The 12,878-nt window shown below is 40.1% G+C and overlaps 1 protein-coding gene across 10 annotated transcripts in view; it reads left to right on the top strand.

Moving 5' to 3' along the window:
• Positions 1–12,878, top strand: part of dmd (dystrophin) — a 298,427-nt gene that overhangs the window by 122,617 nt on the left and 162,932 nt on the right. For 9 of the 10 annotated variants that reach the window (XM_071463813.1, XM_071463810.1, XM_071463816.1 and 6 more), the window contains exons 9-10: positions 3,997–4,193; positions 12,205–12,333. In XM_071463813.1, the coding sequence (XP_071319914.1) occupies positions 3,997–4,193; positions 12,205–12,333 (326 nt within the window). The remainder of the gene's footprint in view (positions 1–3,996; positions 4,194–12,204; positions 12,334–12,878) is intronic. The other variant, XM_071463817.1, reaches the window with a different exon arrangement.

Here is a 12,878-nt window from a genome sequence, read left to right as displayed (position 1 = left end):
TTTGGTGGGAGTAAAGTGATCAGGTAGATGAAGAGAAAGGACCAGAGTCCTGCTTAAAACATTTTTATATCCAGAATTTTACAACCAAATTCCCCAAATACTTTAAATGAAGTACGATTTATTTTTTTCAAATATGTTTTTAACACCACCCTTGATTGTTGAAAGACAATTATTTTTATTCTTTACAATTATTGAACAGTTATTACAACAATATAACACAATTATTGTTTTAACGTGTCTTTCCTCTCGCTAGTTTAATCCCAAAGCTAAACTAAAATAATTAAAAAATAAAATGTAATCTGTCAGCTATATTGAATAAGAATGATATTAAAGAGAAAAAGAATATTTTCCCTGAGAGGATATTCATTCTAATCACCCTTAAGTTGACACATTTTTAATAACCTGCATATCCAACTCTCTCAACTTTTACATTCTTTTTGCCATAAATGATTTTTGGTCCTGCCACTAGGGGAATTATATGTTTATTCTTTAATTTATTACAATTTGCATTATTACATTTGTATTTATTTAGGCATTGTAAGTCTTCCATACAATTTTACCAGGAAATTCACCAGAGCTGTTTTACTATATGGTCGTATGGTTTCTGTATTTTATCCATTTCCATATCCATATCTTACAGTGTGCATGCATGAAAGGTCTTTTTGGAGACAGGATTTTTTGTCGTCGCCCCCCCCCCCCCCCCCCTTGCTGTGTTCAGGCTTTGAGCCAGCCCAATAGGGAGCGTTGTAATCCGTCGCCACTTGCTTAAGCCTTGAAATGACACATCACAGCAGAAGAATTTCCATTGATCTTACAATAAACAATCACTAGTTAGGAGCAAGTGGGGTGAACGTGCATCATTATCATGCTGCGCGCCAATGCTTAAAACACTAATAACCCCCCACCTGGGCTTTTTGAACATTTTCTCACGCTTTGAAAGGATTTCAGATTTAATTTTCTGAGGTTTGGTGGCTCATATCTCGGAGAAGAACAGCTGTCAGGATTTGGTTAGTTGGACACTCATTTAATGTTAATTCCTTTGAAACAGCACATTGTGATGTGAGCGGCAATTTTAATATCAGGTGTCAAACCGTGATGGATACTTTATTGTAATCATAGACTTCAAACATGTCTCCTTGTGGTTTCTGCTTTTCTTTTTATCCGTGGATGGGACATTGCACTGGCTCAGGACCCTGACTGCAAACACTCCATCCCCTCTAGTTTTATTTCTGTACTGAGCCAGTATAAGTGAATGTTCAGACCAAAATAAGCTCCATATTTAATGTTATTGTTAAAGGTAAAGTTAAACATGAAATATGATCCAGGAATATAATGATTCTAATACTCTGAGACAGATTTTTTCCTACCCTGGAACGATATGATGGCAGTAACAATTTTATCTTTAGTTATGGTAATCATGAGCCCTCTATGTTGGCACCCCAACTTGACAGATCTCGGCATTCATATGAACAAATGAGGTGGCTGCGTTTTTATCACACAGGGCTAAAGTTGATCTGAACATGGCTGAAACAGGGGTGATGTGGTCATGTCTTTTGGTTCTCTGGCAGCTGAGTTCTGCACAGTCTGTACAAAGGCTGTTGCATTAAACAAGGCCTGAGGTTTTAATATCCAAGGGACTGAATTAAAGGTCCCATATTGCATAAATCCATGTCCATGTCTTTTTTGATTATAAAGCAGGTCTAGGTTCTATCTTAATAGTGTGAAAGTATCAAAGCCTCAGTCCACAGAGAAATGCACACAGCCTGTATTCAGAACCTGAGCCTCAAAAGGAGCTGTCAGGACTTATGTAACTTTGTGATGTCACAACAAAGCAGTCAGCCATGCCCTAAGCCAAAGGCATGGCAGGATTTGGTTTCTCTGAGTGTTTATCTGAAATCTGCTATATTTTTTATTTGATCATTCATAAAACAATCAGAAGAGAGGTTCAGAGCCTCTCTTCTGATTGCCTGACTGACCTCTTCTTACTAAAGCCCCAGAAAGAAACCTGAGAGAGATGTTAAACTACACTGAAATGGTTTTTGGTTCTTGAAACCACAAATATATCTTCTTATGGATATCAACACTTAAAATAAAACACCAAAAAAGTGTAAAATATGGGACCTTTAAACTCAGATTATCCCACAGCATGTTGAATTACAAAACATCTGTCCAGATGTGTTCACCAACAACTGCACTAACACTCTGGTTTATGTTTAACACCTGCATCAGCTTTTATATGATTTTCCTTATGAATTAAAGATCTCTGCAAAGATACAAACTGACACCAAACCTTCGCTTCCATGCCACAATCAGATGTTGTGTTCACTGCTGCTGGTTTGCCAACATGAAGCAGGTGGTGTTCTGCAATTATGCATCCAGTGCATTTTATTCATTTTAACATTGAATATAGGCATAAACCAATTTTCTTTCTTTAAGCATTTAAAAGGGACCTGATGATTTCTTAGCTACTCCTTTTCTCTGTGTCTCTCTCTATCTCTTCCTTTGTTTATCCACACTTTGTTTGATTCTCTCACCAGCGTTTCTCTCTAATTCCCTTTTTCACTTCTCTTTCTTCCCTTTGCTTTGGTCCTCTGTGCTCTCAAGTCTTCTTTAGCCTGGAATCAAAGCTGACATACAGCTGCTAAGTTGCAGCTCGGGTTCTCAAATTTTATCTCTTGGAAGCCATATTTTTCATGTAGTCCCTGAACACATCAGCAAACTGTGAATTACTGGTTAGACACGTTTCTCTTTAGCAAACATTTAACCAAACGTTTTATCAGACCTGATGTGGACTGTAGCAGTTTGGAGCAGTCACGAGTGGGATGATGTAGTTTGTTTTATATAATAAGAATAAGTAAATATCAGTGTCAAACCATATATATGTGTTTGTGTGTGTGTGTATACAAAGGGATCAATAAAGTATCTATCTATCTATCTATCTATCTATCTATCTATCTATCTGTCTATCTGTGTATATTTATATATGTATACACACTTGTGTACTGTATTCGTATGTGTGTGTGTGTGTGTGTGCATAAAATACGAATGCCACATACATAAACTAGCTATACACACTGTGGCATGCCTGCACACACACAAAAACGCATTAACATACAGTTCACTCAAGCACACACACAAAAGAAACCACTCAAAACCAAGTACCCTCACATGCAAACACACACTCAGTCACACACACAGCCCTGTGAGTATGCATCCTTAGCTCAGCTTTGGTGAAATGATTAGAGTGAGAGAGGTGTACGCACTTAGACACACACTTGGACACACTCCTGCAGATGGCTGCATTATTTATGGAGCTGTTTGTCCTCCTCAGACAAACAATAACACCCTCAGATTTCTCTGTGACGCTTATAAATCTGTGTTTCACAGCCGGAAATACGACTCTTACTGTAGCTTTATCTATATATCTCTCTCATGCCCACACCAGCTTACACACTTCTCTCTCTTGGTGAGCAGACACACACTCACTTCCTTCACTGTTTTTGTCCTCCTGTTTCTTTTCTTCTCCCTTGTCATCTCCTCCCTTCTTCCTCCCTTACTCTCACATACCCAAACCATCAGTTCATGAACAGTTTGTTTGTCTCTGTCTCAGTTTTTTTCCCTCCCTCAGCTCAACCCTTTGTCCCTTTTTCTACCTTCTCTGCACACCTCAGTCTCTTATAGTGCTCATTTATCTGCTGGGTCTCAGCCCTGCTGTGATCTAGCTGTTACTCTTGCCCCGGGCTGCTGGGCTCGTGGCCACCCTTCTTTAAATCACAGAGCTTATATATTTCTCTTCCACCTGTTGGAAACGTTTGCTCGGATGTAGTTTAGCTGTAAGTTTTCCAGCAGGCCGACTAAATGACGTGCACTGATCCTATGGGAAATAAAAAGCAGCTGAAACAGCCGCTGCATTTGAAGGAAAGTCCTGAAAATGAATAAAAACAGTTGTATGATATGTTGTAAATGTTCCTCATTCTCCCGCTCTCTGCTCTTCAGATGTGGCAGTGCCTCACCCTGACAAGAAGAGCGTCATCATGTACGTGACGTCGCTCTTCCAGGTGCTTCCCCAAAGCGTTTCCATGGAAGCCATCCAGGAGGTGGAGACACTGCCGCGGGCGGCCGCGGCCAACATCACCCGGGTGACGACAGAGGAGCACTACCAGATCCAGACCCAGCAGCGCTTCTCGCAGCAGGTTAGACGCACAAACACACGCACAGGTGTAACCACACACACACACGCATACATGAAGCTTCAGGTGTCTTTGCCGTTGCTGTCTCATGACAACAATGCTGTTGTTGCTATGGTTGCAATGTGACACTGTGATGGCTCATTCTTTTTTCGATTTTCCCTAAAAAAAAAAAGTAACTGAATATGTTACTGTCAGACCTATACAGATATATATAGATAATATAAAGATGGAAAATAACACTTGAACATCCTGGCACTACTTCACACATCAGCTGGATTTCAGGAGGTAACGTGAAGCGTACTTGTACCGGGCGCTGTGCCGCCATTTGAATCCAGACATCACCGAGGAGAAGGTTGTCCAGCTGGTTTTAAAAAATGCACGGCCACATTTGGAAAGCCAGCCGTGGCGCAGGGGTGTAAAAGCTGTGGTTGCCCTGGTGAGGCTAGACCAGGAACCAGAAAAGAAACAGAGAAACAACTACGGCAAGACCAACGCAGGAAATACCCTCCCACCGACCAACAGTTCACTGATTGTAATAACACCTCACAGCCCCTCATGATCTCATTTCGTTCGTTCCCATAACCATTTCTGGTGAACCGTCAACAGTACGAAGGGTATGGAGTTGTCATTTAGAGTAGTAGAAAAAATACTGCTAGTTTGCCACAACTACAACAACATGTTCAAATCAGTCTGGCTCTGAACTGGTGGAGGTGGAGACACAGACAGGGGTTGGGGGTTATAAAGTATTTATACCTCTCAAAGGCTATCTGCACTCTCTCCAACACACACACAGATACTGACACATTTGCAGTTTCTACAGTTCCTCTGAACACAGAGGGCTCTTTTAAGATAAGACGAGACACTTTTGTGTTCTCCCATAAAAACAAAAGGTTAAAAGCCTCATAAACTTACACAACTAAAGTTCTCCACAAGTAATATTATCCCAAGATATTAAAAGAAATCTATTTAGAAATGATCATCTCAATCAGGTGGTTAAAAAAAAGACGCTTCAGGCCGTATGAGTGTATCCAGCCGGTAAATACGAGTAATGAGCTAGAGTTAGAGTAACTACAATTGTGTTGATTCTCAGTGTGAACTTGCTCTTTATGCACAATGAACTGATCACTTGATTATTTTTATAATAAACAAGGAAATAATGTGAATGAGCCAAGTCCAATTTTAAGTTGTCACATTACATTTACACATTTTGCAGATGCTTTTTATCCATAGCAGCTTGAAAGTGAGAGAAACACTAAAGCTTCAGTGCAGTAGGAGGCCTTAGAGTAAGTGCTGAGGGCTCCATCTATTAAATAAGTGCAAAGAGATCAGATAAAATAGTGCACTGAAAGTGCACAGTAAGTGCTAGTTAGTCACGTTAGAGTGTTAGAGGTGTTAAGAGAGGAGGTGCTCCTGGAAGAGATGCGTCTTGAAGAGATTCTTGAATGTCCCAGACCTGGAAGTCACTCTGAAAGCAAGCATTAGTGACTTGAATTTGATTCAATTGGCCATGGGCAGCCAGTGTAGGTCGATAAGTCTCCCTCCCTTTATCTTTAATTTTCATTCCTTCAACAGAGTGAATGTAATGTCTGAATATCCAGGAAGATGCTTTGCAGACAGCATGTGAGGAAAAATTCGACTTCTCCCCTCACACTTACACTATGGCTTCGACATCAAACATCTGTCGATTCACCACCGAGCCCCAGCAGCACCACGGTTCCCTCTTATACTGTCATGTCTGAAAAAAGCTTTTAACTAGCAGATGCTAATGTCTGTCACTGCTGTTTGTGTAGTCACACACGTCGGACTGACATGACTGTCAGCCATCATCGGAACAGTTGCTGAGTGCTGACAGTGGTATCTTTACAGTGTTGTCTCCATGCCATGGGTTGCAACTGTTACCATGACAGATTAGTGCTGTGATGATACTGCCATGGTTTATTTCCCATGAGCCTTTGCTCTGCATGCATTGTGTCTATGCTCAGCTATATTTACATTACATTACATTGCTTTGTTGTTGAAGCAGCGCCCATGTTAAATAATAATATTCAAGTAGACCTCATAGTATTGCATATTATACAGCTAAATGACTGCAGATGTTTGTACACTGCATATTATCAGCTCCGGAACAGGATTATCTAACCCATTTACAAAATGAGTTTGCACTCTCGCTAAGTATCAACACTCCCATCCAGCTATCCTGCCAACCTGCCACTTTACCAAGATTATGGTGAAATTCCCACCAGGACACTCTCTTTGTTGAAGCATCTGAGTGAAACTGAAAGGGATAAAAGAAACAGTGGAGATGATCCCTGCTCTAAAATGTCCTCTGAGTTGTCTTAAAGCAGCACTGTGCGGCAGCAGCGCCAAGATTAATAATGAAGGCTAGGGTGACAGCATAACTCCCTCTTTCCTACAGGGAAAGATTTGGCAGAACTACAGGTTCTTCCAAATAAAATGAAGGTGTTAACCAGAAACCACAGAGGCTCACAAGCATGGTTAAAAGCATTAAAGGTCCCCTGTTTTATATTTCTCTGGTGTTAGTTACACATACAGTGGAAAACAAGTCTGAGTCATTTTCCCAGAATGGGAATCAGGTTTAAAAAGGTGTAAATGTAGATATGTTTTTGATTTTATACCTTTTAAGTATATTATTTTACTATGAACTAATTAACAGATATATGATAAATAAAATAATCTATAATCTAATACATGAAACATGTAATTTAAAGGAAGCTTATTAAGTCAAATAGCAAATTCAGTTACAGCTGAGCTATTCTGTTTAGTTAGGCTACTTATCTTTTAGCAGGACTAGTTTAGGTGCTGTTGCTTTTTCTGTGTTATGGTTGGATTTAGCTACTGCCTAGCTAGCTACTGGATTACTAAAATGTTGGAACATAGAAATGATTGATTTTTCAGTTACAGGTTAGAGGTTGTAAAGGGTGTTACCTAGGGGTAGCAGTGGCTATCTCAATAGCTAGCTCTCTTCCTTTAGCTTGTATGATTGATGTTAACTTGATTTTGACCAAATGTGTAGCCTAATGTTGATTACTTGGTTTCACAAGTTTTAAAAGTGAGTCTGTTACTGAACACTGAACACAAGTGACAAGAACTAGATCATAACAAATGCTTAACTGAGGTGTAACAGCACATAAAGGGCCTCAGTAACTAATATGTCTAAAATTAGCTAATGTTGGCCAACATTAGTCACATAATGTAGTAGTAATGCCTGACAACTGTAAGGGTGTTACAGCCAAAATGTGTTGAACTGTAACAGAAATCTTGCTAAACTGTAAAATAAAAAGCAGTTTTAACAGTTGTACCATTACCTCTGCAACTGAGCTGAAAGCCAATACATCTAAGAGTGTGATCCTGGGGCTCTCTGTCGGTGTTGTTTGCTTTCATTACCGGCGTGTCATGCATCCTGGGATAGGTTGGGCCATGAAGGATCCACCTGTTGGATCCTTCATGGCCCAGGAAAAGAAGGCCACATTTCTCAGCCGCATTTGAAGGAGCCTTCAAACTGGGACAGCCTAGTCGTGCTGCAGTCTGTCTTCAAATGCAGCCTCCGACGGATGAGGCCCCTGAATTGGGACACAGCTGTAGTGATGTTGTTTTTAATTGGTGTCCTCATTAGTCTGCTCTCCCTGTAATAACAAACTTAAGACTGGTAAGCAGCAATGCATTTCTGGCATGACAAGTAAAAGTCCCATAAGAATAGAACTTAGGTAATTACCCTCTTAAGATCTTGTGCACATTAAGAAGAATTGTTTATGTTCCCAAACCTTATTTTGAAATGAAACTTCCTCCTGCTTGTTCCATGGGATCCCCAAAGATCTGCCAGGCATGCTGGGAGACGTAGGCACTCGGCTGCTTTCAGTGAAAATGAGCAGAAGACATATCTCTTTCTTCTTCACCGCCTGGAATTTGTGAGTGTCGAAATGAAGACGGAGACGGAACCTCTGAATAAAAGTTTTGTAAAAAATCGGCCAAATTTAACGTCACAAATTACATCTAACAGCTCTGACCTTTTGAGCTGAGTTAAACTGAGGTCAGTGTCGTGCTGTCTCGCCAAGGCAGGATGGAGTGAGCTTCCTGGAGTAATGGCTGGTAATATTATTATCTCACTCAGTTTAATAGCCGCTTCAACCTCCCTTTATCAGCTCTGTGTCTGCGAGAGGAGAGAAAATGCAGGATTTTTCCTTCTGGGAATCAGGCAGAGAGAGGAAAAAAAAGGCAAGTGGAGAGGAAAGATGTGGATTTAGAAGAATAGGTCGGAAAAAGAAGGAAGCTGAGGTTGAGGGGGAGTGAATAGAGCAATAGAGCAGACAAATAAGTATAAGAACAAGTCAGATAGCGACACAGCATGAGACAGAGAAGAAAGACAGCAAGGAAAAAACTGTTACTGACAGCGGCAATTACCTGCCACCTGCCTCATCTGTCACCAACAGTGGCACTGTCACCACCTCACTACATCAACACCACACTACCACCACCACCCAGGACTGAGCGAGGAAGAGGATACAGATCCAGAGTGCTGAAAACTAGTCCAGTTTTCTGTGACATTATCTGAGTTGTCCTGATCGTCCACTCATCTGGAGTGAAGATTTTTTGCCAGGAAGTGTTTGATCCGGGGGCTGCTGGGTCGCCGCTGGCTGTCTGCTCTGTACCGCAGGAAAAACACCTAATCGACCTTGACAGAGAGAAAGGGGGGAAAACAGCGAGGAGTAAAACAGAAACGGAAGACAGACAGACAGAAACAGTGACAGGTGAAGAGAAGAAGAAGAGAGAGGAGATGTCTGCGGTGAATAAAGGTTAACTTGGTTTTAGTGATGCAGCTCACCCTGTTGTCATAGAAAAGGCAGCACGGTAGACAATCAAGTCCAACCCAAACAAGAACTCGGCTGTTTGAAAATCTGACTCTTAAGGTCTATTTCTTAACTGTGCACACATTCAAACTCCAATAATGGTGTTGCTTTTTTTTTTTTAAGTTGTTTAAGTAAAAGCAAAAGCAAACACTCCATGCAGCAGCTCAGTTTAGCTAATTACTTAATTTAAGTGTCTCTTTTCTCACCAAGCAGAAGGATCCTCTAGAAAACAAAACAAACACTTGAAAGTGGTCTCGGACTTTTTCGACCCAACTGTGTATAAATAAAAATACTGTCTTGGCTTGGCTTCTGCTTTTCTGCTCGTTATTTAAAGGCCCGTTGCTTCTGTGATAGTTACATCACCAACAATATGCCATTAAAAGTGGCAGCAGCCTACAAATGAACCATTCTTCTATTGTCTTGTTGCCACCATCTGCTGGACTGGACCGGTGGGGCTACCGGTGGCTAATTTTAGGTGTGTCCTATGGAGGCTGCGGAGTTCAAACTACAGCAGTGTCCCCCCTTGTATTGATATCACAATGATAAGACCCAGTTTAATACTTTACGCCTTCAATGAGTGGCTGAAAGTCTCTGCTTCTGTGACGATAAACTACAATTACTAGAAACATAAAGAAACAGGAACAGACACCATTGTGCAAGCTCTTAATTATTTCCTTGGCTTTATGGTTTCCTGTGCCTTCTTATACTCATTTACTTGCATTAGAAAGAGGCAGGATCAGGAGGAAGCGAGTGTTTAATGAGTGTGTACTGCATGGCTGGCATGACACCCATTAGGGAAGAGAAATACAAAACTGACTACAGTTTTTGGGTAGTCACTTGAAGTCATAACAAAATGCTTGAAAACATTTATTTCCTCATTTCAGATATTCAAAACATAATATATCAAGCATGCTCTTAATTAGGCTCTGTGGCTGGTGGGCCCCAGGCCACCACTGGTTTTACCCAGCGACTGCATATAAAGATGGACGACATGTCTCCACTTCCTCCCAAGGTACAAAAATCATTTGGTCCCGCCCATCCACCCACTCGACCCAATCATGAGTCGATCACAGCTGTCAATCATGACATACCAAGCCAACCCAAAAAAATGTCGGCTCACAGTAATAACAGCTCTTAATCACTAAAATTTCTTTCAAAAAAAAAAAAAAAGTAAAAACAAAAGAATTTATCAGGAATCCTGTTATAAAGTTCAGCTGAATTTTGATTTGAAACCATATTCCCTTCAGTGTTATAATAAAAAATACTTAATGAGATCTAGTGAGACTTAAAAATCAGTGAGTTGTGTGCTAGCCAATAGACAACAGATGCTACTGAACTGCTGATGCCTCCAGTTTTACAGAGTTGCTACTAGTTTGGGGTAAATGTGGCTGAGCGAGCACAAAGCAGGATGCTGATACCACAGAGAAAACAAAGTTTCAAACGGATGACTTTCAGATATCAGCTGGCAGACGTGCGGCCTGTCAGGAGAGCTGTTGGTGTCTGGATGGGTGTGGTGGATGTGTAGGAACTGGACACAGCATCCGCTTTGACTCCGTGCTGCGACTGTGTGTTTTTCATTCTGTCCACACACGCATCTGTTCTCTCTGTCGCTGTCTGTCTCTCATGTCTGCGTTATCTATCACTGGGTTTCCATCCAAAGATTTTTTTTTTGCAAATTCTGAAGCGTTAAACTTGAAAACCACATTTTTTTGTCAGATTATTAGTCAGGTCTCTTCACATAAATCATAGTCATCAGACATAAAACGTAGCTTAGAGCATTTACTCAAGTACTTAAGTACAATATCTAGATACTTGTACTGTTTTTACCAATTTATGTACTTTATACTTCTAGTCCGCTACATTTCAGCAGGAAATAAATTGCCTTTTACAAAAAGATGTTGCTTTTTACTAAGTACATTTACTTGACAGTTATAATTGATAGTTATTATGCAGATCTTGTCAATAAAAAAAAATAAAAAATCTCATTGCTTTATTTTTAATTGAACAAAGTAAGAATATTTAGCCTGATTCCAGTACCTGCAGGAATCAAGTTAAATTCGTCATAATTTCAGTGCAGGAGTCTGCCTAATTTTTAAAGATACATTAATTTCTAGAAATTTTTTTTTTTAACTACAACTCAGTTATTGACAAAAGTGTCCCTTTAGGTTTTGGGGGGTTTTACATAACATAATTAAAACTGACTCCACAAACTTGGCCAAAGATTAAGATTCATCAGTGCCAATAACAGAAGTAGAGAAGAGTCATAAAGTCAGACAACTGACTCAGTAATATCCATTATACAACTAAATCTAAAAGTTGCTAACTCTATCTTACTCTAGCTACAATAAGCCATTGGTCATACCAGACCAAGTGAGGCTATAGGAGCAAATGTTTGTACTGAATGATAGAAAAAAGTGTCTTATTACTTACTTGCACTTACTTTTTAATCAAGTAGCAATCTGATTATGGCTTATACCACTGCATATTTACACTAATTTAATTAACTTTTTCTTTCAGTTAATGATTCCTTTTAATTATAAAATAATTTATATAGTGACTTGGGTTTTTGTGTCTAAGATATCTGTCTACCACAACCCTCTAGAACTGTATAACCAGAGTAGTGAATTAGCTTGTTACTGTTTTGCTCTGTTTTCATCTTCTGAGAACATTAAATATTGCAGCATTTACATCATTTGCTGGAATGAAATGAAATAGCAACTTGCCCAATAATAAATTTTTGGGACTTTCTATTTCTCTAATAGATGTGTTTTTTGACACCCTGGAGATAGAATTGCACCTAATCTGTATTTAACTGTTTTCAAAGTTCACCCAAAATTAGCTTGACATTTGGATGGAAACAGAGCTTATGTGTGATTATTCATGTTTCTTTTTTCTCCTCTTTTCTGCTTCTCTTTCTCGCCTCTCCTCATCCTTATTTTTCACCATCACTTGCTCCTTGTACACTCCTGTCTCTTTTTCTTTCCTTCTTCATTTTCCCCCCTCATTTTCTACCTTTTCTCCATCTGTATTATTCTGCTTTTGGATCTTTCGCTCTCTATGCTTTGCATTCTTTCGCCTCTTCTCTGGCCTTTTTCCTGCCCCTCCTGCCAATTCTTCCTCCCTCTTCCATCTCTCTGTCTCTCTCTCAGATCACAGTGAGCGTGGCTCAGGGGCGAGTGCGGAGTTCCTCCCCTCAGCCTCGCTATAAAAGCTATGCCTACACCCAGGCTGCCTATGTCAAGTCGCCCGAGCAAAAGAGGAGGCGTTTTACTGATCAGGTCCGTGTCTCTCTAACACTCCACTGCAAACGTCCATCTGTCCCCGCATGTTTTGGCTGTGCACTTACTGTTTTGTCTGCTCTTGTCTGTGTCACTGCGACAAAAAATGTCCATCATAAGTCTACATTTGACGTTGAAAACTTAGCTACAAAAGAATAAAAAAGTCCTCCAACAGAGTGGGTTAATTACTTTTGTTTCCCGTACAAAGGTATTTGTTTCAAAGAATTTCATTATTCAACCATGTTTTATTGCGAGATGCTGTCCTTGTACCTGTGATAAGTGGAAATGCAGAATTGTGGTGAGAAAAATAATATTCTAAGACTGAAAATGAAGCAAAAGGACTTGCTGAGTTGGACATTTTTTGCATTGTGCCTGTTGGTCACTTGGTGTTTTCGTTTAATTCAAGGTTTGAACTTTATTTTGCTATTAAAGGTTCTGTAAATGATCCTCACTGCCACGAGATGTCTCCTTAAACCACCATGATCTCAGACCCAAACAAATACTTAATTGGCCACAACCCCCCTCCCTTCACGTTCTCATTCAGC

Source organism: Trachinotus anak, unplaced genomic scaffold, assembly GCF_046630095.1.
Source record: "Trachinotus anak isolate AG129_WGS33_773 ecotype Australia unplaced genomic scaffold, CSIRO_AGI_Tana_v1 ptg000026l, whole genome shotgun sequence".
Taxonomy (NCBI): Eukaryota; Metazoa; Chordata; class Actinopteri; order Carangiformes; family Carangidae; genus Trachinotus; species Trachinotus anak.
The sequence above is the reverse complement of the archived record's forward strand: the minus strand, read 5'-3'. Positions and strand labels throughout refer to the sequence as shown.